General features: G+C 47.4%; 4 protein-coding genes across 6 annotated transcripts in view; 1 reads left to right on the forward strand and 3 right to left on the reverse strand.

Annotated features, from left to right (window-relative positions):
* Positions 1–1,062, reverse strand: part of mgaa (MAX dimerization protein MGA a) — a 30,182-nt gene extending 29,120 nt beyond the window's left edge. The window contains exon 1 of the mRNA XM_078941129.1: positions 923–1,062. The gene's annotated coding sequence lies outside the window, so the exon portion shown is untranslated. The remainder of the gene's footprint in view (positions 1–922) is intronic.
* tyro3 (TYRO3 protein tyrosine kinase) lies at positions 1,011–15,345 on the reverse strand. Its single transcript, XM_020713852.3, has 19 exons — positions 14,446–15,345; positions 10,588–10,771; positions 9,515–9,615; positions 9,268–9,438; positions 7,898–7,984; positions 7,704–7,819; positions 7,452–7,635; positions 6,905–7,047; positions 6,695–6,833; positions 6,474–6,597; positions 6,132–6,226; positions 5,811–5,906; positions 5,577–5,657; positions 3,230–3,322; positions 3,026–3,147; positions 2,833–2,942; positions 2,364–2,523; positions 2,090–2,226; positions 1,011–1,622 (listed from the first exon to the last, which is right to left on the reverse strand). The coding sequence occupies exons 1-19, from the start codon at positions 14,510–14,512 to the stop codon at positions 1,235–1,237; spliced, it is 2,598 nt and encodes an 865-aa protein (XP_020569511.2). The 5' UTR covers positions 14,513–15,345; the 3' UTR covers positions 1,011–1,234.
* Positions 15,346–16,202: 857 nt separating this feature from the next.
* lrrc57 (leucine rich repeat containing 57) lies at positions 16,203–18,727 on the reverse strand. 2 transcript variants are annotated; one of them, XM_004082128.4, is made up of 6 exons: positions 18,577–18,727; positions 17,993–18,145; positions 17,560–17,695; positions 17,216–17,484; positions 16,928–17,113; positions 16,203–16,856 (listed from the first exon to the last, which is right to left on the reverse strand). In XM_004082128.4, the coding sequence occupies exons 2-6, from the start codon at positions 18,074–18,076 to the stop codon at positions 16,815–16,817; spliced, it is 717 nt and encodes a 238-aa protein (XP_004082176.1). In that variant the 5' UTR covers positions 18,077–18,145; positions 18,577–18,727; the 3' UTR covers positions 16,203–16,814. The 2 variants fall into 2 exon arrangements, with proteins under 2 accessions (XP_004082176.1, XP_078797296.1); XM_078941170.1 differs by lacking the exon at positions 18,577–18,727 and adding an exon at positions 18,245–18,356.
* Positions 18,394–22,165, forward strand: haus2 (HAUS augmin like complex subunit 2). 2 transcript variants are annotated; one of them, XM_078941172.1, is made up of 7 exons: positions 18,394–18,516; positions 20,387–20,563; positions 20,779–20,877; positions 21,081–21,150; positions 21,219–21,351; positions 21,421–21,529; positions 21,750–22,165. In XM_078941172.1, the coding sequence occupies exons 2-7, from the start codon at positions 20,477–20,479 to the stop codon at positions 21,870–21,872; spliced, it is 621 nt and encodes a 206-aa protein (XP_078797298.1). In that variant the 5' UTR covers positions 18,394–18,516; positions 20,387–20,476; the 3' UTR covers positions 21,873–22,165. The 2 variants fall into 2 exon arrangements, with proteins under 2 accessions (XP_078797298.1, XP_078797297.1); XM_078941171.1 differs by lacking the exon at positions 18,394–18,516 and having other exon boundaries at positions 20,007–20,563.
* The last annotated feature ends 17 nt before the right edge of the window (positions 22,166–22,182 follow it).

Consider the following 22,182-nt stretch of genomic DNA (forward strand, 5'->3'; position numbering starts at 1 on the left):
AGCAGCTAGTTTTTGCCCAAATCTGTTTTCTTTCCATTTAACTGTTTTAGCAGATTGAGACGAGAAGAAAACCCAAGGTATGCTGGACGTGGAATGGCACAGCCATGTCCATGTGTGCCGACATGGAGAAAGGCGGAGCCTTTGAGTCATGACGTGCACAGGTGGGTTTTAAGTCCCACCTCCAACTGATGCTGCATTTTCGTCTGAAGATCAGAGCCTCTTCAGGTTGGATTTCATCTTTTTTAACCTGAACCTGATCTAGTTTAATCCTGTTTCTCATGTTTTTATGTCATTGGTTTTAAGATACAGGACCTTTATTTAACAGTTCTTTAAATGAGATAATAAAAAAGAGAAATGAAAAAGAATAAAAACTTGGATGTTTTGAATAATTTGAAATTTTAATTGATTTTCCTCTGCTGATATTTTTTTTAAAACGAGGATTCTCTCTTATTTTTCTCTTCCTTACCACATCAATAAAGCCCTGAGTTTACAGTCCAGTCTTTAGTCTTTTAAGAGTCTGATCATTAATTAATCATCTCATCGTTGGTCTGAACGGATCTACTGAGGCCTCATCTGCTCAGTCTTCGTCCCACCACTGACAACCCATCACGTCTAAAATGTGGAAAGTGCTTTTGGTCCCACGGGAGCCGCCACCCATTGCATGATGGGTAAAAACACGATGTCTGACGTGGTCCGTGCCTGCCTGTAAGGCCACTTGTCTCAGCAGGTAAAGCACAGGCAGCAGCAGAGCCCTCCCCGAGTGCATAACGCAGACTCCCGTCCCTCCTAGTCGCACCCTAGTCCAACGTGGACCACACGTCACCGTTCCTCGGACTTTCAAAATAAAACCACGAGAAGAAATGAGCAGCTGAGACATTCCTGTCATGTGGCGGAAACGGACCACAGGAAAGAAAGGACATACCAGCTCTAGCAGTCAGAGTTAGTCAATCAGGTGTTCGATTATCCAGATCCAGTTGGTATGAGCCGGCTGAGAGGAAGCTGCTGATACGTCTGGTTATTTAGTTTATTAGAAAAAAGGTTACAACAGTTTGTAGTCCGGTCTCATCGACCCGTCAAAGTAGGCCAGATGGGGCTCTGCAGCTGATCAGAACCAGTCCAGTTTGATTCCGCCTGTCAGAAGGTTGACCCATGTGTCATCATCCGCCTGCGCCACAAAGTTAGCGTCCAAACGGGGGGGAGAGCAGGAGAAGGAGGTGTGACTTGTTAGTCTGTGTCACAGGTTAATAACCGTGTCTTCCTCATCCTGGACCTCCCCCGCTGTCTCCTCTTCCTCTGGGATGCCTTGTGGTCCAAAGATGTACCTATAGTCTCCAAGTGCGGCCCTTGATACGGGCATCAGCCAGTCCGTCTCCTCCACCTGCTGCTGCCACGGGACGCGCCAGCTGCAGGAGTCTGCTGCCCCCTCAGCGTCCGGGGTCCAAGCTCCTCCCCCGGCATCCGCTCCGCTCTCCTCCCCCTCCAGGTTCACATAGAGTAAAGGCTCCTTTGGAGGTTGGCGGGGGGAAAGATTGAGGTGCAGCGCCTCCAGCTGGCTGACCAACTGTTGGAAACTGGGGCGGCACTTGGGGACGGGACTCCAGCAGCTGTGCATGATCTCATATCTGCAATAGAAGAAGATCCACAGTCACGGAGAGCCCCGCCTCCCGACCACACTTGAGATGAGGTCGACCCACGTGAAGACCAGGAGCTGGCTCAACCTGAAGATCAGAATCTGGGACAAACAAAAGTCCTGGTTCTGCCTGGATTGACTTGTGGTTCCAGGGTTGTTCAAACACGTCTGCTTCAATCTAATTTCTTCAAACAAGCTCCGCCTCTTCTCCACGGGGTATTCAGGAGGAGAAACGGATCGTGTAGAAAACTAACCTTTAGCATCAGGCCAGTCCTGTGGTTCTGGTTCGGCCCGTGTGTTCTGAATGAGCTACCTTTCTGTGCTGTTTCTGACTCTCTAAGATCTCATACTTGTCATGTCCAGTGTTGTCAGGGTAGAACTCACATTCAGTGTGGGTGTTGCCACGGTGACACAAGAGCCACGAACCTGCAGTGTGTAGTTGTTGTGTTACAGACTCACATGTCATCTCTGCAGTCTGAAGGTCTCTTCAGTCGCTCCCCTTTGATCAGGAACTCGTAGATCTCAGAGTTTTCTACTCCAGGATATGGAGTTTGACCGCGAGTCATGATCTCCCAAATGGTCACACCGAACGCCCACTGACACAAACACACAGGTGGAAGTCAGGTTTGAGCCTCCTCCTCTCTGAAACACTGGGTGAGTCTGCTCTCATGATCGGTGTCACTTAGGTTAGTAAGGATCAAGCACAAAGGAGTTGGCGTGTGTGTTTGTGTACCACGTCACTCTGTGTTGTGTAGACGTTGTCAGCCAGACTCTCCAGAGCGATCCACTTGACAGGCAGCTTGGACACGGAGCCCTGTCTGTAGTAATCGCCACTGTAGATCTTCTTGGAGAGTCCAAAGTCTGCGACGCACACCACCATGTTCTCATGCAACCTGAAACGCACAAACACACACCTTTACGAGTTTGTGCTTCCTGAGGTTGTGACCTCAACCCAGACCTCCACCTCTACCTGAGTAACAGACCAGAAACAATGTTCCACTACGACTGAACCTGATTTGAACTTGACGAGAAACACTAAAGAACGTGTTATCGTTTCCTTTGTGTCCTCCACGTTATTTTCTTAGAGGTATCTGTGCTCATTCTAATCGACACAATCAGGCTTTAGTTGACCCAGACACAAGGTTCTGCTCAGAAAAGGCTCTGGTTGGAGGAGGTTCTGCTGACGGTGCTCTGACACTTACATGCAGTTGCGGGCAGCAAGGTCTCTATGGATGATGTTCTTGCTGCTGAGGTACTCCATCCCTTTGGCGATGTCCAGCATGAACTGGACTAAAGTCTGCTGGGGAAGGTCCTGAAGAACACCAGAGAGTTCTGTTAGTCCTTCAGGTACCTGGTCCTCTAGGAGTTCTGATCGGGTTCTGGCTCTCTCCCTACAAAGGGCTGGTCTCCCAGACGAGACAGCAGCAGGAAAGTGTGCAGATCTCCGTGCTTCATGAACGGAAGAACCACCATGGGTATGGGCAGCCGCTGGCCGGTGCGCCGGTGCAGACTCACTCCTGACGGACAGCAAAGCCTGTCAATCACACTCTGAGCCCAGGCCAGTGTGCACGTGTGTGTGCATGTGTGTGTTGTTCTTACCAATGAGCTGGATGACGTTGGGATGGTGGAAGTCCTTCATGTGGGCCGCCTCCTTCAGACACTGCTCAATGTCACTTGATGAGGTGATGTCAGCTGGACCACGTGCACACATGCGCACACACACACGCACACACACAAAAACAAGCAAGCAGATTCATAGTTTGTGTGAGAAACCATCGGCGGAGCGGGAGAGGGGCGTTTTTTTGTTTATATATGTATATATATATATATAAATTATCTATATTAGGGCTGCACGATATGAGGAAAACTCATGATTTGCGATACATAAACAAATAGCAAAACAACCAAACATTTTCATCTCACTTTAACAGTTTGTTTTAAAGGAGAGTCAACATATATTATTCTCTAAATGACCTTCGTCTACACGGGAGGCTAGCCTCTGACATAAAAAGGCTCCATCTGATTGGTCAAATGCATAAATGGATTTATTTGATTCGTTAAATACCTCAAGATGCCATAAGATTGTTTTAGCACATTCAAGACAACCATTTATCGCAATGTTCACAGTCCTTTGCGATATGCCTACGGCATGGCTTGATATCATGATAACGATAAATTTGCACTTATACATTTCCTAAGTATGAGGTTTGTGAATCAAAAACACGAGCTAGCTTTGATCAACCAATAGAAAAAGCTGAAAGGTTCTGCTGTTTATCTGATAGACCGTCAGACCAGAAGGAATGCTGAAATCACCAAACACGCCAGGCTTCTCAGGAAGCCTAAGCAGATTGAGAACACTTGGGTTAAAAGCTGCAGGATCTTTGTTAAACCACTCGGTCCACCGGACCGGTCCAAGGTTCTGGTTGTTAACACCATGAAGGACTTGGAGAAGTGTTTGATAACGGATGTCTGAACTAACAAATGCAGTAAAAAATCAAAGAGCCAAATATCAAGAAATATGGCGCCTGGGATCAGCACTTTCTCTAAAAGTCTGAAGTGACCCTGATTTTTAGCAGAGTTCTGACCTGCAGACAACTTGACCTCAACTGTCAGCGCCGCTGATACCAGCTGCAGAAGGAAAAGGACCTTAATCTGAGGCTGCAGTCAGTGCAGCAAAAAGAGCTTCTAAACTCTGTTAAACCAGAAGGACGGCTGTTAATCAGAAGAAGATGGAACACCAACCTTGGACAATCGACAGGATATGGACCCTTTTTTATTTCACAGCATTACCTTATAATAATAATGATAAAATTGCTTACCGGTAATCAATTATTGAAGATGGTTAGAGTGACTGATCTATAATTAAATTACTTCACTTGCCTCAAAAAGTCATGATTTGTTATGTCTATTTTCTGATAGTGTTATTTTTAATCATGATTTCTCTAATGTAAATAATCTTAATGTATTTTAGATAAGTAGCTGCGTTTACATGGACAATAGTAATGGGAATAAACACCTGATCGGAAGAAAAACGTGTCATGTAAACATGGCGTTCAGAAAACTCTGCCCCATCAGAATCAATCTGATCAAAATTTCTTTGCGATCGAGATCGGTGGGTCATGCCAGTTGTTGATCCGACAGTTTATTCCCATCGTGTGTCACTACGGCTCTGGATTTACGTCACGCATAGACGGTGCGGCGCTTCGGAGAAAGCTTTGGACCGAAACAAGACCGACCGGCTGCTCCGCGCGAGTAAACTGTGTCTGTGAGCACATAATAGCCACAACATTAATAAAAGCATGTTTAGAAGATCATCTCAGCTCGGCTTGTTTACAGTGGAACTCATTTCCTCTTCCGGTATCTTAGAGAGTTCTGCGCATGTCCAAATGATTTATTCCGACCAAAAGTGTGAACATGTAAATGTTTGTTCTAATCGGAAAAAAGGTTTTCTGGGCCCATGTTCACGGTTGAATTCTAATCCGATTTGATCGCATACCTAACGGCGGCTAGTGATCTATATGTGGTATATCAACATACAAAATAGAGTTATGTCTATTTTACATAATTAAGTCATTCATCTTTGTCATGGGATTTATGGATACTTAAGCATTCTTAATGACCTGAAACTGTGTTGGTAAGGCATGGATATCTGATAAGAAGTTATAAACCTGATAATGATAAACCATGTAATAAAATGGTTACGGCAGACCAGAGGTGGGATGATATGAGTTCGCTTCCTTCCACTCCCTTTCAAGCAACCTTTCATTTATTGTCTAATTATCATAAGTTTGATACGTCTCTGTACGAATGTAAAACTGCTGACTGATTGTTTTGTGCATAATTCTTGCTTTGATTGCTTAAAATAAACCATTTCAAATCAAAACAAAAATCAAATTCCAGATTGTTCCAGATGAAGAAAAACCTTCCTTCGTGTTTTCTTACTCACTTTTTAGTACTTTAACCGCCACCTTCTGGACAGTGGAGTCTTGGTTTTTCAGGACGGCTTCACGCACAGAGCCGAACTCACCTGTACAGGTGAAATCCCAGACATGAAATCAGATTCTGTTCAGATCTGTTCAGTGTTTGAGTGAATCTGGATTAGATGGAGTGTGTTTTCTCCATCAGATTTTATCGGCTCTGATGATGAAGGTGATGAAGAAGAGTCCCGATTCTGTGTTACCTTTGCCCAGCATGTGGCCCAGAGTCAGCAGGTTCTCTGGAATCAAAACATCCTGAAGTTTGTTCTTCAGCTCGCTGTTGATGCACAGACTGTCCACTAGAGGGAGACACAGAGTTAGAACCACTAAAAACCCCAGAAATATGTTTTCATACTTTGTGACAGCCTAATTTTGAGCTTAGGTTTGAACTAGCTGCTCATCAAAACAAGTCATTGGACTGGAGGAGCTTTCCTGTTCATGCAGCGTCATCAGTAACTCAAAGGTCAGGTAGAAAGCACAGAGAGGGCCTCCTGAGGAGGTGACAGAAACTCCGACACACTCACGGGTGGACTCCTGCGAATCGGCGACGTTCCTGTTGAACGATCGGGCCGCCGTGAAGCAGACCGAACTCTCAGGACCCGGATCTTTGAAGGCCGACCTGAACACAGAGACTCCGTACATCAGATTACACGTGTTCGCGTGTGCGGATGAGACTCAGAGATGCACAGGCTTGGGTTACGTCTGACTTTCTCCAACTAAGTTCTGATCAGATGATGGTTCTTAGGCCGGACCTCTCAAGAGTTCTCTGTTAGACTTTTCCTAGCGTTTCCTGACAAACTGTGAGTTATTTGAAGATGAAGTGACGTTTAGCCACTAAAACATCTTCAGCTCTCCGGGTTTCGTACCCAAACTGCGTCTCTTTTCCTCGGCGCCGAGCAACAGTAGTTAGTAGCAGGCCGGCCACGACGGCCACCAGCAGGCCGAGCAGAAGGCCGACCCAAATGTGGCTGCGCTGCGCCTGGACTTGCACTGCGGGATCAGAACACCAGGAGTCAGTGAACGCATCACACTCTGCTTCCATGGTAACAGGAAGGCTGAGAGGATCACAATCCCATCTGGGAGCTACCTGAGGCGGGCAGAACCAGCACCGGGGTGCTCCAAGGTCCACAGCCCGCCGAGGTGCACGCCGACACCTGGAAGGAGGCGTTAAAAAAGCGCCCCGCCCCAGAGAGTTCAGCATAGTTCTGCTTGAACAGCAGCGGCTCCTAAATACAGGACATTCTGGGTCAGAACAATTGATTCGGTGTCACTGTATCAGAACCTGCAGACTGATCACCTGAAGCTCTCCTCCCAGAATCCACTGCAGCTTGTAGGCCTGCAACTTGCCCTGAAGCTCCTCTTCATGTAGCTCCGCCCACCGCAGACTCAGGTGACGCTCCAACAGATCAAAGGTCAGGTTCCGGGGCGGCGCCGACGGCACTGCGGACCACACATACAAGCCTGAGCCATGCATTTGAATGAGGGTCAGCGCCGGGTCGGTGGACCCCGCTGTCCTGCAGGGGGCGCTGCGGCCGCAGCTGGCAGCCGTTCACATGAATCCAGGCCACAGACAAAAGGCGATTGTACAGAGAGGTCCGGAATCTGCTGGAGCGGGTCCAGCTGGACCAGCAGAGCCGAGAGCACGGCGGCTCTGTTTACTGATCAACACGGCTTCTGTTTGTGGCTGAAACACGCCATTTCCCACAGCGTTTCACCCAAAACAAACGTTCCGTTCTAAAAACAGGCAGAACCACGAGAACCACGGAGTTCGGACTCCCTGATCCAACTGGTTTCCTTCAGCTCAGCCGTTTCAACAGAGCCTCAGTCCAGACGCCTGCTCTCACCTGACTCAGGTGTGCTGAAGTGCAGCCACGGGGAGAACGGCGACGCCCCCACCTCGTTCACACAGGACACGCGGGCGCTGTAGTTGGAGTGGCTCCGCAGAGCGGGGAGCCTGTGAAGGTGAGGAGGAACCTGCACCTCCTCCTGCTGGGGGAGGTCCCCCCTGCGGCCCGTGCTCCTCTGCACCTGGGCGAGAGGAGGAGTTTCAGAGCACCTCCTGCAGAGTCACGGCACACCTGCTGAGGGGGCCTTACCTGGACGACGCAGGTGGACAACTCGGAGTGACCCGAGAATCCTGGTGTCCATGACAACCTCACGTTGCTGTCCGTCATCCAGATGACCTGCAGGTCAACCGGCGCTGCTGGCAACACTGCAGACCGGTCGACGTCAAGCTCCGCCCCCTCAAATGTCTACTCCAATCAGGGTTTAGCGCAGAAGGTGGGCTCACCTTTGATGTAGGCCGTTCCGGTTCTGGAGACAGAAATCCCTCGAGCGTTTTTTGCTTCGCAGTAGAACTTCATGCTGGTGTTCACACCTGCATGCACACACACACACACACAGGAGCTCCAGGTGCATTGTGGGTTTTGAAGTCTCAATAAAAATTGTTTCGCTTGAGAGAACAATACTTTCTGATTGGAGACTTTGTGTGTGAGTGCAGATGTGTGTGTGTTTGTGTGAATGTGTGTATGTCAAACTGACTCGGGTCAACAAAAAGATGATTTCATGAATGGATCGGTCCTATAACGACGAATGTTGCACCAAAGACCTCCTTTTTTTGTCAGATGAGCTCCCTGAAGCTCCTCCACATTTTTAGACCCGTTTTATAGTCCTGGACCGGTGACCCGGATCCAGCGTTCAGTCCGGTCTGAACACAGAACCCACGTGTTCTGAGTGGATAAACGATCCTGACTGTGTTTAGGCCTCAAAAACAGAGATCTTTGGACAGGTCCACATTAGAACTCCAGAGTCCTGGTGGGGGAACGTTCGCTTCGGTTCTTTAGACGTAACGTCACCTGGAAAGGGCGGGGCTTTGAAAAGTCTAGAAGTCTCATTGGTTGGATTCAATAAATAGGGTTCTATCAAATTTAAGGTGGAAAATCTGTTTTACTGTAGATGAATCTGCAGCAAAGATGCAGCCAAAGCAGCAGGTTCAGAAAATCCCCACCAGAACCACTTTGCTTTTGGTGTCCCTCAGGTTTTTAATGGAAGCTCGTCTGAACAGGACAGGTTCTGAGCTGGTTCTGATCCAGTAATTTACTGTAGACGCGTCCAGCCATATTTAAAGTGAGCACTGTGCAAATATTTGAGAAGATCAAACAGCTTGAGAGTTTTTTTCTGCTGTGAAACGACCGACCTTCATCCATGACTCAGTTTCTATCAAAGTGGATCCAACAGAAATTCATATTGAATTGAATATGAATTCAGTTCTAAATGTTGTAAATAAAATGGTTCAAACTTTCAATACAATATTAGAAATTCCTTCATTCACAACAAACAAAAGCGGTTTTTCCTCAGAAACTTCAGGAATTGGCTTAAAAAGGAAATTATAAATGTATCAAATGAATATTAATAAGATGATCAGTTTATTGATTTTTTTAAACCCCCCCTCTCATCCCTCTGAGGGAATTTCCAGCACTAATTAGCAGTAGAACTATGAGGTTCTGGACCAGCCCGTCACCAGAACCAGCAGTTCAGATGTCATCCAGACCAGAACCCAGAACCAGTCCACCGCCCTGGTGTCATTATGACCCCTCCCTACTGGCTTTCATCAGAAACCTCCTACAACTCCCATGATCCTAGTGGGCCACAGCTTCTCACCAGGAACGTGGAGGACAGCCGGGGACCGTCTGGATTCCTCCTCACGGACTCCTCCCAGCGACCACTGCACCTCCACGGGCTCGGGGGGGCCAACGGCGGCACAGGACAGGTTGAAGGGGGTGTTGGGGAACGTGGCCACATCCTGAGGCTCCTGGATGAAGTGAGGGACTCCTGCAGAGACGACAGAGGGAGGAGCACGAGGACAGGAAGAGGGGGAGGTCCCAGCAGAGGCGTTCAGGATCCTCACCTTCCACTGTGATCCAGGCCGCTTTGGAGGAGAAGGTCAGACCGTGGAACTCCACCTCACACCAGTACTGACCCGCGTCCTGCTGCTGGACCGACTTCACGCTGGAACCACAGAGCAGAGAGTCAGAAGCTGGACTCAACCCGGAACCTTTGAGCGGTTCTGCAGCTCCAGTGAACCCAGAGCTGAGGCGGGTCCAGGTGCTGAAGGTGGAGAAACTCCTGGATCTTCAGCGGGACCGCAGTCTGTTCCGAGATGGAACCACGGAGGTTCCTTACAGAGAAGAACCTGCAGACTGACTGTTGAACTCGGATCTTTAACTGTCAGCGGGTGGTTTTTTTTTTTGAGTGGGCAGCAGGTCCAACAGTCTTTTGGTTCTGAAGATCGTCTGTTTCCTTCTTCTGTGACTTTCTGCAAACTTCAGGTCAGTTTTTCAGGATTTGCCGAGTCCAGAAGTCTGAGGATTCTGGACTGCAGGTTGGATCATCATCTTCCTTCACACTGGACCAGAACTGCAGCTGGATCAAAACTGTATCTGGACCAGAACTGCAGCTGGATCAGAACTGCAGCTGGACCAGAACTGTATCTGGACCAGAACTGCAGCTGGATCAGAACTGCAGCTGGACCAGAACTGCAGCTGGATCAGAACTGCAGCTGGACCAGAACTGTATCTGGACCAGAACTGCAGCTGGATCAGAACTGCAGCTGGACCAGAACTGCAGCTGGATCAGAACTGCAGCTGGACCAGAACTGCAGCTGGATCAGAACTGCAGCTGGACCAGAACTGTATCTGGACCAGAACTGCAGCTGGATCAGAACTGCAGCTGGACCAGAACTGCAGCTGGATCAGAACTCCAGCTGGACCAGAACTGCAGCTGGACCAGAACTCCTTTTTGCTCGACTTCAGGAGGAGTGACGAAGACGAAGCCGGTGAAGAAGAGGAGAAGTATACGTTCTCAGTAAATAATTTCCCGCCGATCAGCAGTTTGACCATCAGCTAACAGACCAACACCTCCAACCGGACCGGACCGGACCGAAGCGCCTCTGTCAGACACAGGAGGAAGATGCTTCTGTACCTGTGGGACGTCTCCCAGTGCTGCTCCCCCAGGGTGAGGAAGACCTGGTCGGTGCTGTACAGCTTCTCTCCGTCCTTCATCCAGGTGATGTCCGGCTCGCTCACACCCTTCACGGCGCATCCCAGCCGCACCTCCTTCCCCTGAGACACCGTCTGATTGGTCGGGTGCTTGGTGAAGACCACGCCTACAGGAGAAGGAGGAAGAGTTAGAGTCCAAACCACAGAGAAGGTGACATGACCTGAGGAAGAGGAGAAGAGGTGATGAAGTCATGACTGTGTGCAGATGACCTCATGAACCCTGCTGCCCAGAACCAAGACGAAGGTCCGTCAGTGTGTCTGCAGGAGCCACAGCTCCTCCTCCTCCTCCTCCTCCTCATCATCATCATCAGCCCTGGTTCCTATGCTCAACCCAACCCTGTTTTGGCTCTGGGTTTTAACACGCATGGGTCAGAACATTCAGAACCACATGTCTGTGAGCTGTCGGGAGCTGCAAAGAACAAGAAAAATGGTTCTGGCAGAACCGGGTCAGAGCAGAATTTAACCGGCTGCAGGTCTGTGAGATCGGGTCTTCCTCACCGTCTCAGGAGCAGCACTGGGGACTTTCTATGAAAGTCTCTAAACAATCCGGACTGGATCCAGTTCTGGTCAGCACAACTCTGTCTGTGTTTTCCCTCTTTTCCTGTCAGGTTTGTTTTGTGGATAAAGAACTGTCGGCCCGTTTGGTTTTTTTAATGTGGGGTTCATTTTTATTACCCCCCCCCCCCCCCCCCCCCCTCATTAACAGTCTGTTGGGGTCTCCAGTTGCTCAGCAGCAACTAACAAGCAGCCAACATCACTTCAGTGACAGCAGAACAACACCCCCATTGCTAAAGAGCAACACCAGTCTCTGAACTCCCTTCCAGCTCAGAACCAAACTGGGTCTCGGACCATTTGTTCAGTTACTGGTTCTTTAAGGTTCTGTGCCGTCAAAGATCCACCGAACCTCCCACGAGGGGAAATGAATCTGGAAAACTGTTGACCAATCCCATGCACCCTACCAAACAGAGAAGGAGGGACTTAGTGTTTGACTCCGCCCCCCCAAATCCAACCATTGACACCATATTTATAAAGCATGTTTGGACAAAGAGAACAGTGGAGAAACTGTGTCAATTACTCTTTAGGAAATCAGCTGAACTGAGATCAATGTGTGTCGGTTCTGGTCGGTTCTTAGCTTAGTTATTGAGCTCTGCGAGTCCACATGCAAAATTTATGGTTCTGGACGGGTCATTCTTCCCCACCTTGGATTCAAAACCACATTAGAGGTTTTTGGGACGTTTTAGGAAGAAAAGTCTGTTTGGGTGAAACAGAACCGAGGTCCGGTTGGCGGAGATCCTGATACTGAACAAAATTACGGTCTGTAATTATATGAAAAGTTCTCCGGTCCTTCTTAGTTCTCCGTTTTCAGTCAAACCGGTGTCGAGAGCAGCACAGACTGACCTCTGAACTCGCCAAACAATGGCGATAAATGATCCTTCAAAAAGGTTCTGGAAACTTGCAGCAGTTATTTTTTTTCTTTGATTCTGCAGCGCCCTCTAGAGACGGCTGGTGTCACAGATAAGCCGTCTAAATGGGTTTTTTGAGAAGCAGCTTAAAAGCACAACAGCTTCTGGGGCTTTAGGGCTTCAGAGGCTTCATGGACTTCATGGCTTTAGGGCTTCAGAGGCTTCATGGACTTCATGGCTTTAAAGGATTCAGGGCTTCAGAGGCTTCATGGGCTTCGTGGCATTAGAGGCTTCAGAGCTTCAGAGGCTTCAGAGTCATGAGCTTAATGGCTTTAGGGCTTCAGAGGCTTCATGGACCTCATGGCTTTAGGGCTTCAGAGGCTTCATGGACTTCATGGGTTTAAAGGATTCAGGGCTTCAGGGGCTTCATGGGCTTCGTGGCGTTAGAGGCTTCAGAGCTTCAGAGGCTTCAGAGTCATGAGCTTAATGGCTTTAGGGCTTCAGAGGCTTCATGGACCTCATGGCTTTAGGGCTTCAGAGGCTTCATGGACTTCATGGGTTTAAAGGATTCAGGGCTTCAGGGGCTTCATGGGCTTCGTGGCGTTAGAGGCTTCAGAGCTTCAGAGGCTTCAGAGTCATGAGCTTAATGGCTTTAGGGCTTCAGAGGCTTCGTGGACTTCATGGCTTTAAAGGATTCAGGGCTTCAGAGGCTTCATGGGCTTCATGGCTTTAGAGGCTTCAGAGACTTCGGAAGCTACATGCTTTAAAGGATTCAGGGCTTCAGAGGCTTCAGAAGCTAGTCTTTGACTTTGTAATAGGTTTAGGGGTTGTCATCTGGACTTGTTGGACAAGTCTTTGACTTGTGACAAACGTCTTAGTCCACGCATTTATTTACAGTTAAAATCGCTAAAATATTTCCTTATTTCCATTTGATGATTTTCACAATAAAGGGAGCGTTAAAGATTCAAAGAACATGATGTCACCACAAACCACGGCACCTGCAGGTTCCACACATCAGAGTTCTTGTTAGCTTTATCAGTATCATGCAGATCCTTCCTCAAAAAGACAGAACCTGCACCTGAGAAGCCCAGGTGTTCCCGCCTCCTGCCCATGAAACTCACCATCACCATCAGATGATTCCTGACACACCGACCCAAACAGAGCCTCATGCAAACCAAGTGGACAGTGATAATAAAGGCATATCTATCTATCTATCTATCTATCTATCTATCTATCTATCTATCTATCTATCTATCTACTTGAATTTATGACTTTAAAAAGTTCCAGAATAGGTTCAAAGCTGACATGTCACATGTCAATCAAAACAGGTAAAGGACTCTTCATCTGTTTGCGGATATATTCTCTGGAAGCAGGTGAGCACAGGTGGATTTTATTTTGAAAATCACCCATCAAGTCTTCAAACAGATTTTTATTTTAAATAGTTCGTTCAGTTTAAACCTCTAAATTTTCTTTACCAAATTATTTGGGATGAATAGAAACTGATTGGCGATTCAAACATTTGGGTCAGAACCGGTGCATTACGGTACCAGCTCCACTTATCTCAGCAGAACTGGTCCCTACAGGTGTTTTATTGTGAAAATAATTCATTTAAAATAAAACTGTGGAGTTGCTCAATGGTATTTGACGAGCCCTGATCAAAGGTTTGGCCTGGAAGCCTCACGCCAGCAGGTTTGTTCCGGCGGTGGACGATGGCCGCTCCCACCTGTCTGTCACCTGTTCACACCTGGTGCCTCTGGTCTACACGTCAGAGTCTCTGAGCTGCAGCTCCTTCCAAATACCTGCTAGACCCGTTAGAGCACAGATGGAACACAGCTGACTCAGAACTTCAGGATCCAAACCTGACCGTACCTGTTTGAGGTGAACAGGTGGGTCTGGTGTTCAGGTTCTGCTCAGAGCTGTGGGACCATCAGACCTGAGGTTCTAGAAGGAGATCTCCAAGATCCTGGTGGAGGAATCTCTTCTAGATCAACAAAAGTTGTTTTCTTTTTATTTACTCCTGTTTATCAAAGTTTACGGGTTTCTGTACCAAAAACCAGAACCGCCTCTGACCCAGAAGGAATTCCTGCTTGATTGTGGTGTGAGCAGGTACCCCCCCCCTCCCCCCAGCGGGGTAATCCCTTTGCTGGTGGGGGTTGTTTGTGTCCTGTAGCGCCCCACCTCCCTCGACCCGCACTTTGCCCCCTCTTTAGAAAGTTCTCACGCCCTTGTTTTCATGTTCGGGCTCGCTTCAGACCGGTTCTTTGACCTGGTTCTGCTCCACCTGTTACCCTAAAGTTCGGACTTTAAAAAAACAAAGTTCTCTTGGGTCAGAACCTCCTCCTCCTCCTCCCCCCTCCCTCTGGGACTCACGCACTCACCGCCGCCGCCGCAGATCCCCGCCGGAGCCCGCAACCACACGACCAGGCTCCAGAGCAGCAGCTTCATGTTCACGCCGCTGAGCCGCGCTCACGTGACCACGCGCGGTTCGCTCTGCCGATACCGAAGCGTCATAGTCCCACACGAACAGAACCGCCAGAGCAGAACCGGTACCATCCACGTCGAAAGATGAGGGGGGCTTCGCTCACGTCACACACCCGAGAGCAGCGGGGCGGAGTGACTCCTGAGCGGTGGGAGGAGTTATGTGTCTCGTCATAGCGGGTGGGCGGGGCGGGCCGTCCTGTTTAGAAAGTGCTGATCTGAATCAAAAACACAAAAGTGTCACAAAACACAAACAACGTTCACGAGTGTTCAGTTCGTAAATAGGGATATATTAAAGTATGAACACTCACTTTTGTTCTTTTGCTTTGCCTTATTTTAAAATTTATTTGTACATTTTCTTATTCAGTATTTATGCATTAGATATTCTGCTCTTGGATTCTTTTTCAAATTTACATTTCTTTCTGCACTTTTGAGCAAACATTCCACCACAAACTCAAAAACTCACTATAATTTGCGCTCAACTCGTATTCGGACACACACACACACACTCACAAAATGACGTCACAGCAGGAAAAACGTCTGAAAATGATTGAGGCCAATATCTCTCATGGGGCGCAAAAAAAGAAAAATGATTTTTATGGGATGGTCACAATAATACGGCTTGGTGGCCATTTTGCAGCAAAGTGGGAAATTTCCACCTCTTCTTGAGATACGGGGAAAAAACCTTTGTTTGGGCGACACCACCAGGTTAGATCAACAACAACCTAAGTTTCATTGACCTTTGACCTTGGGAAGAGGTCAGCATGTTAAATTTTCAGAAAAAAACAAAAACATTTAACTCCTAGGGAGTTAGATCTATTGCCTCATTTTTCCTCAAGTATCTATAGGAAGCTACTTGGGTAAAGTTTGTAGATTTGAATAGCGCTAGCATGGCAAGCTAGCAAGGGTGACATTACCGCGTTGCTCACATATTTTTGACTAGAATAATTTGACATTTTTATATCTATATGACAAACGATATGAACTTAGCAAGAATGTGGGTGTGATTAACCAAAACCCTTGGTTGCTAAGGTAATCCTAAAGTTTACTTTTGTCCATTCTTCTAAAAATTACATCAACCTGTTCATCACCCCAAGTCGACCAAAAAATGTAATGGTTGCTATGGAGATTGAATCAGTAAATTGGCCACCATTTTGAAAAAAGCGTTTGTTTTAAATTCCTTTTAACGTGCAGATGTGGCTAGTCAGAAGAGGAGAGAGAGAGAGAGAGAGAGAGGTATAAAAAGGCCGTTCAGTCAGCGAGGGGGGGGGTCAAAGGGCAGCAGCAGGGGCAGGTGGGTAGCGCTTGCAGCCCATGTAATGCCATGTGTGGCTTTAATATTTATTGTATTTGAAGTGTTTACCTTCACATTTCTATATTTATAAAAAAAGGAATGTAGAAAACAAATACTTTTATGTTTCGGTGCACAAATATGTAAATATTATACATTTTGAGAACATTTCTTTGCTCTTGAGAGGTCACAGCTCACGCTGCTGACTCTGTCTGACTTCTTTGGTTTGTGTAGAAAACAATGACAAAGCTTCAGCCTCCTCTGATGACCGGTGTTTCCAGATGTCTTACAGCGGAACCGTACGTGGAGAACCCGGGTCTTTTTCTCAGCACTTGTGTGAAAACAATCAGCGTGCAGCAGCCAGGCTCTTCATGCACTCATCTTTAATTCAGCTCTAAAACCAGCAGCGCTTTTTTTCCCCATCAGACCAACAGTTCCTTCATTTACTTGGCTAAAAGGTTCAAGCAGGAAATGACAGAGAGGTGGAGTTCAGAAGCGACAACACATAAACCGTCAGATCTGGACCTTTGGACCAACAGCCAAAGACGGCGGACCCTCAGAAGGAAGAGCGGCTCCTCTGAGCTGAAGACATTTGGGATCCTGATGCACGATGATGAGTCTGGGCAGAAAAAACTCTGGTTGGTTCTGAGAAATATGTAGTGAGTGTTCTGCTCTGGCACAAACCAGAACCTTCAGAAGACCAGCACAAACTGCGGGCTTACTTTACCGGGACCCACAGGAAGCGGACGGCCTGTACTGTCTCTGCAAAACTTCAGAACTTCCAGACTGTTACAGAACCTGAAGCCGCTTCTTTAGTTTTCCCTGAAACCCTCTTGGGTTCTGTCTTTGAGGTTCTGCTGGGTTCTAAAGCATTCCTGCCTACGGTGTGATCTGCTGCTGGGACCAATAAAGGTGAGAAGCTGCTAAACTGGAGCCGGTTCTGCCTGCAGGTGGAGATCCGGCCTCATGGGCGGAGCTTCAGGCAAACTTCTTCTTGGTGGCTGTGAATCGTTCCATGTACTGAGGAGAAGCAGAGGAGAAACGGTTAGGAACCGGCAGACAGGGAGTGGGACGCACCGACGGGGACGCACCTTCTCGTATCCCTCGATTTCTCTGAGATTCTTCACTTCGAACAGGTTTCCCTCCAGAGACAGCAGCGACACCTGAGAGTCGCTCAGGATCGCCTGAGGGATGGAGGACAGCTCCAGACAGTTCTCCTCCAGACGGAGAACCTTCAGACGGGGACACAGCGATATCTCAGGGGACACAACCGAGATCTAGAAAACAGTGAGAAAGCAGTGTCACCCCGCCGACAGCCTGGTTCCGGTTCCACAGAATCCACCTCGCCGTCAGAGGCTAGGATTAACCAGGAGAAAGACCTGGTTCTGGTTCAGGTTGATCTCGATGGCCTGCAGATCCGACACTTCCGGCGGGACGATGTGAATATGGTTCCGGGACAGGTCCAGCATGTCCAGCTGCCGCAGGGTTCCCAGTCCCAAGGGGAACTCTGAGATCTGGTTCCCGGCCAGGTTGAGGGTCCGCAGAGCTCTGAGCTGACCCAGAGTCGGAGGGAGCCGCTCGATCCGGTTTCCGTTCAGACAGAGGGTCTCCAGCTTCTTCAGCTTCCCCATCTCGCTGGGCAGAGCAGCTGGGGGCAAAGACAAGGCGGACGTTAGAGACGGATCAACGATGGAAGGGGACAGACGGAGAGTCCAGAACTCACTCAGCCGGTTGGAGTTCAGGGTCAGACTCCTGAGCTGCAGGAAGTTCCCAATGGAAGCAGGAAGAACCTCGATCTTGTTTCCCGACAGATCCACGGTCCTCAGGTTGGCCGTGAGTCTCTGCAGTTCCTCTGGAAACTGAATATGGTCAGAGAGAAGAACACGTCACGGACCTCCACCACCTTCTGGACCTTCAACATCATCAGACTGAGGCTTAGACTGATCAGGTTCTGGATTCCTGAGACCTCCTGAGGCTTTTCTGGAGCTTTACGGTTAACTAGCCCACCCGGTCTCGGGTCAGAGGAACCAGCAAACCCTCAGCGAGTCTAGTTCCCCTGATCCCAGTTAGATCCACAGCAGCTGGTCTTCGTGCAGAAGTCGAGGTGTTTCTGCAGACCGTCTGCTCTGATGATCACAGATCTGCATCCGCCTCACCTCCTGCAGCCCCTTGGCCGTCAGCTGGAACACCCCCGTCTTCTGGGAGGTCTCCAGGTGAGACCTGAGCGCGCTGTTCCCCATCAGCAGACAGATGGTCCTTCACCGGTCTACAGCGGCAGGGCGGCGCTCATGTCCAGAAAGTCCTCAGACCTTTAAAGAGAAAAAGACGACCTTCATGCACGAGCGTGTTCCGGTTCTGTTCCCGTAGCAGTTTCAGAACTTTAGGTTCCTCCACAAAAACCGATTCACCCTAAAGCTCCTCCTGAGGATCTCTGATCTTCTTCATCAGAGGCCGACGATCCATGAAGAGCCTCTTCATCATCATTTTCAGTCCTAGAAGCAGCTGCTTAGTTAAAGCGCGTGCTATTCTGACACGAGCTCCCGAACAGTCATTCAGGAAGGAGCCGCTCGCGCGAAGTTCTGCTGGAGCAGGGCGGGTTTCCATAATGACCCCACCGTCACGTGACAACAGACAGCAATGCGGTTCGGCCCAAAAGGACCCGAATCTGAGTCGAGCCAAGGCGAGTAGTTACCCGGCTGACGGCCACGCCCCACCAACAGCTTTCCGCGCGCTTACTTACGTCACAAACGTCAAAAACTTCGTTCCGGTTCGCGGTTCAGAGGAGGCAGGTTGGTTTCACCGACGAAATGAAGATGAACTCCCCCCAGGCCTGTGCCGACCCCGAGGATTGTAAACAGGCGTTGATCCTCTCAGGGAATGACGTCACAGGAACGTGGACGCAGAAACTCTCACGAGAACGACAGACTGCAGTTCGGCGGTCGGACGACAGGGGGAGACAAAGCTAACCTATATTACAATATTATAAAGTTTAATTTGATTAACATTTACTGTAGTTTAAGCTGTATTTTATTCTAATTTGATCAGTATATTTTCCCTTGTTTTGAAAAAACACAGAAAAAACTCCTATGACGAAATTTCACAAGGCATTTTTTATACTTTGATAAATATTAAACATAGTTAAAATCTACGGTTGATCTAATGTTTTTGCCAATTTTTTTAAACATAAACATTTCAGGTAATTTATTTTGAAAGTTTTTGTACTAAATTCCACAGATTTGAAGACATCTTTACATCCTTCACTTTAATATTGTACATGAAGATTGTAGGTTAAATTTGACATTTAAGTATCTTCATTTCAGAAAATTACAGCTAGAAAAAAAATCAATATTTTTAAATATTCAATCAAATTGTCTGATTATTCCACAAAGTGACTCAAAAGAGTGTAAAGTTTTTGTTTTTTTACCCCTCAGTTAAGCATATCCTGATTCACTTTCCATTTCCGTTTTTTTCCATTTATATATTTATAAAGGTTGATTTGATAAGGTTTTGTGTAAGCAAAGCTTTGTTTTTTTGTTTTTAAAGTAGACTGATATTGGCTAAGAACTTTGTGGCAGGAATCCACACTTAATTGTAAGGTTATTTTCAAATAACAGAAAAACGAATACCTTTCAAAGAGATATAATGTTTGTTTATTAACCACAGAAGGGAAATATTGGAAACATCTTCTCATTATTTTTGTGTGGTTTGTCTTTTTGTGCACTTTTAATGTTAGACAAAAACAATTACATTCTATTGTTACATTAAGTGAATAATCACATCAACATTATAATTAATTTTATTGACTACTTTAGTAAAACAAAAAAATATCAGTAACAAACCCTAGCCTCAAATTAAACACAATCAGCGACAATGTTGATTTTAGAATGGAATTTAGGTTTCTCTTTAATTTTTTAGAGTTTAATTTTAAATCCATTAATTTTATTTTTAAATTAATTAATTTAAAAATAAAATTAAAAAAATAATAATTTTAAATTTAATTTTTATATTATATTTTTATATTGTTTTTATTTTGTGTCATTATTTTTTTTTTATTACTGACTTAAAGCAAACTTTGAGATATTTTTTTCATGTTTTAGGAGTTCGAGTTTTTGTGATTTATTTTATTTTGACATCTAAGCGGATGTAAAGACCCAACCGGAAGTGACATTTTGGGCGGGAATATGAATTGGGATTTGTAGTTGCGTTCGGTTGTTGACGTCTCTGTCAGTTTGTTGTTTAGGTTTCTCTTGCGTCTTTTCATTGACAAAACGTCAAATAAACGGAACCAGCGCAAAGTTTGAAACCGGAACCGTTTGGACTTTTGTGAATTGGCTCCGTCAGGGTTCCGACACTGAAGCAAACAGCAGTTCGATTCGAAAGATTCAGTTAGCATAAATATTACGGACGTGGCTTCCGCTTTGTTTCCGGAGGGCCAGTTTTTGCGGTTTAATGTTAAAGTTCTGAGTCTAAGTCAACAAAGATCGCCGATCTAGTGATGCTTCACTCCCTGTGATTTTTCCCGATCGCTTTGTTTGGACACTTGTGTGCAGACTAAACACTCTTCGCCTGAAAAGTGCAAAAAGTGAGTGATCTTCTCCTCAGCGGGGACAGAACCACCTACGAACCAGAACCGGTGTCAGATGAATCACTGGGATTGTTCTCCGTTCACCGTGACTCCAGCTGCCAGCCTGCTGTCCAGATGTGTGGCGTCTGGAGCGGTTTCTCAGGTCAGAACCAGAGTTCGGACTGTGACCCAGCTCAGATCCGCGTGCATGGAGAAATTAAATATATTCATTTATAGAATAAATACAAACAAAGCAAATCTAAAGTTCAAACCAATTAATAACGACAGGAAAAAGAGGGACATGAAAAATGAATAATTATAAAAACGCTAATGTGTTTTCACCTTTCAAGAGGTTTTTTCTTTATTTCATGGATCTAGGAGGAAATAGACTCCGCCTTCTCAGAGCCAGGCTCCGCCTTCTCCCCTCACCTGCATGAGGCTAAAGAGCGAATCAGAATGCATAAACAGCTGGACGAGGTAAACTGACACTGAAGCTCTTCAGTGTGAAAACATGGCTGCTGCACCTGATGAAGCCGAAGCTCCTAAACGTCTGCTCTCAACGTCTAAACCAGATCCATGAAGCTCAGTCTGCTGTTCTGTCCATCTGAGCGTGAACCTCGTAGAACATCCCGGTTCTTGTGTAGACGGTTCTGATCGTGCCCCCCCCCTTTTGTTTCCAGCTTCAGCTGCAGTTGGATCTTCTGAAGGTCGACATGCACAGCTCTGACGTCGCTCACGCCTTCCATCTGAGTGAGTTTCTCCTTCTTCTTTCTTCTAACTCGACGCCATCGCCTCACCTGTTCCTGGCGGTCCTGCAGTGCGGAGGAGCGAGGGGCTTCAGCGGCTGGGGGCTCACCTGCTGGCCGTCCTGAAGGAGCAGAAGAGTCTGACTCAGAGACTGATGGCGCCGCTGGCCCGCACCGACCTGCCCGTCCCGGCTCACCTGCACAGGTGAGCAGCCGCCTCAGCGACGGTCTTGTATCTCAGGGGGGCGGGAGCTGATGAAAGCGCGTGTTTCAGGTCCGTGGTGGAGTCGTTCCGAATGATGATGGACTTCATGGAGCGTCTGGAGGAAAAGCTGAGATCGGTCCGGAACCAGGAGGACTGCAGCAACAACCTGGCTCTGCTGGTCAGTCACATGACCTCATCCTGTTTCTGATCCATGTTCAGGCAGGAAACGGGCCCAGCTGGGAGGGTGCAGAACTGAGATCACAGTTCTGCACCAAGACGACATCTTTTGATCCATTTCAAATCATTCCCAGTGGTCTTTTAATGATGCAGGTTTCAGCCTGTCAGTTTTCTTGCACATAGTTTCTGCAGGGCGGCATCAGAAATTCTGTCTCTTTCAGGACGCGTCCACCGCTCAGCTGCTGGCTCTGGCTGCAGAGACCGACGTTCTGTCCAACAGGATGCTTCAGTGGAGAACGGCGGGCAGCTGTGAGGAACCCCCCTCCCCTCAGTCGGCTGACTGACCCTCTATGGACCTTTTTCAAGATATGGGATCATTTGCATCGTTTATTAAAAGATTTTCAATACCAGAACCAGAACTCATCTCCACATTTGACTGATGTTCTGCTGCTCCTCTGAGGCGTCGTCGACCATGAACTGCTGACTCGTTGATCTTCACACGGACAATCAGACCAGTGATGTGGGTTTGGTCTGCCCTGAGGGGGGGGGGGGGGGGTTGTTTTCCTGCAGATGTTTTTTTTTTAATTTTTTTCGGCTTCTGTTCTTGTTTTCTGTGAAATAAAGGTTTTTAATAACATCTGTTGAACTGTTCTT

The sequence above is a fragment of the Oryzias latipes genome, chromosome 22 (genome assembly GCF_053564925.1).
Source record: "Oryzias latipes strain Hd-rR chromosome 22, Olatipes_Hd-rR_3.1".
Classification (NCBI taxonomy): Eukaryota; Metazoa; Chordata; class Actinopteri; order Beloniformes; family Adrianichthyidae; genus Oryzias; species Oryzias latipes.

Coding starts and splice junctions, on each gene's coding strand:
- lrrc57 (XM_004082128.4), bottom strand. CDS start 18,076: ATGGGGAACAGCGCGCTCAGGTCTCACCTGGAGACCTCCCAGAAGACG. Junction 17,696..17,992: donor CGGCCAAGGGGCTGCAGGAG/GTGAGGCGGATG, acceptor GACCATATTCAG/TTTCCAGAGGAACTGCAGAG. Junction 17,114..17,215: donor TCAACCTGAACCAGAACCAG/GTCTTTCTCCTG, acceptor ACTGTTTTCTAG/ATCTCGGTTGTGTCCCCTGA.
- haus2 (XM_078941172.1), top strand. CDS start 20,477: ATGAATCACTGGGATTGTTCTCCGTTCACCGTGACTCCAGCTGCCAGC. Junction 20,878..21,080: donor TGCATAAACAGCTGGACGAG/GTAAACTGACAC, acceptor TTTTGTTTCCAG/CTTCAGCTGCAGTTGGATCT. Junction 21,530..21,749: donor GCAACAACCTGGCTCTGCTG/GTCAGTCACATG, acceptor TGTCTCTTTCAG/GACGCGTCCACCGCTCAGCT.
- tyro3 (XM_020713852.3), bottom strand. CDS start 14,512: ATGAAGCTGCTGCTCTGGAGCCTGGTCGTGTGGTTGCGGGCTCCGGCG. Junction 10,772..14,445: donor GGGGATCTGCGGCGGCGGCG/GTGAGTGCGTGA, acceptor CTTCTCCTGTAG/GCGTGGTCTTCACCAAGCAC. Junction 3,148..3,229: donor CAACGTCATCCAGCTCATTG/GTAAGAACAACA, acceptor GCTGTCCGTCAG/GAGTGAGTCTGCACCGGCGC.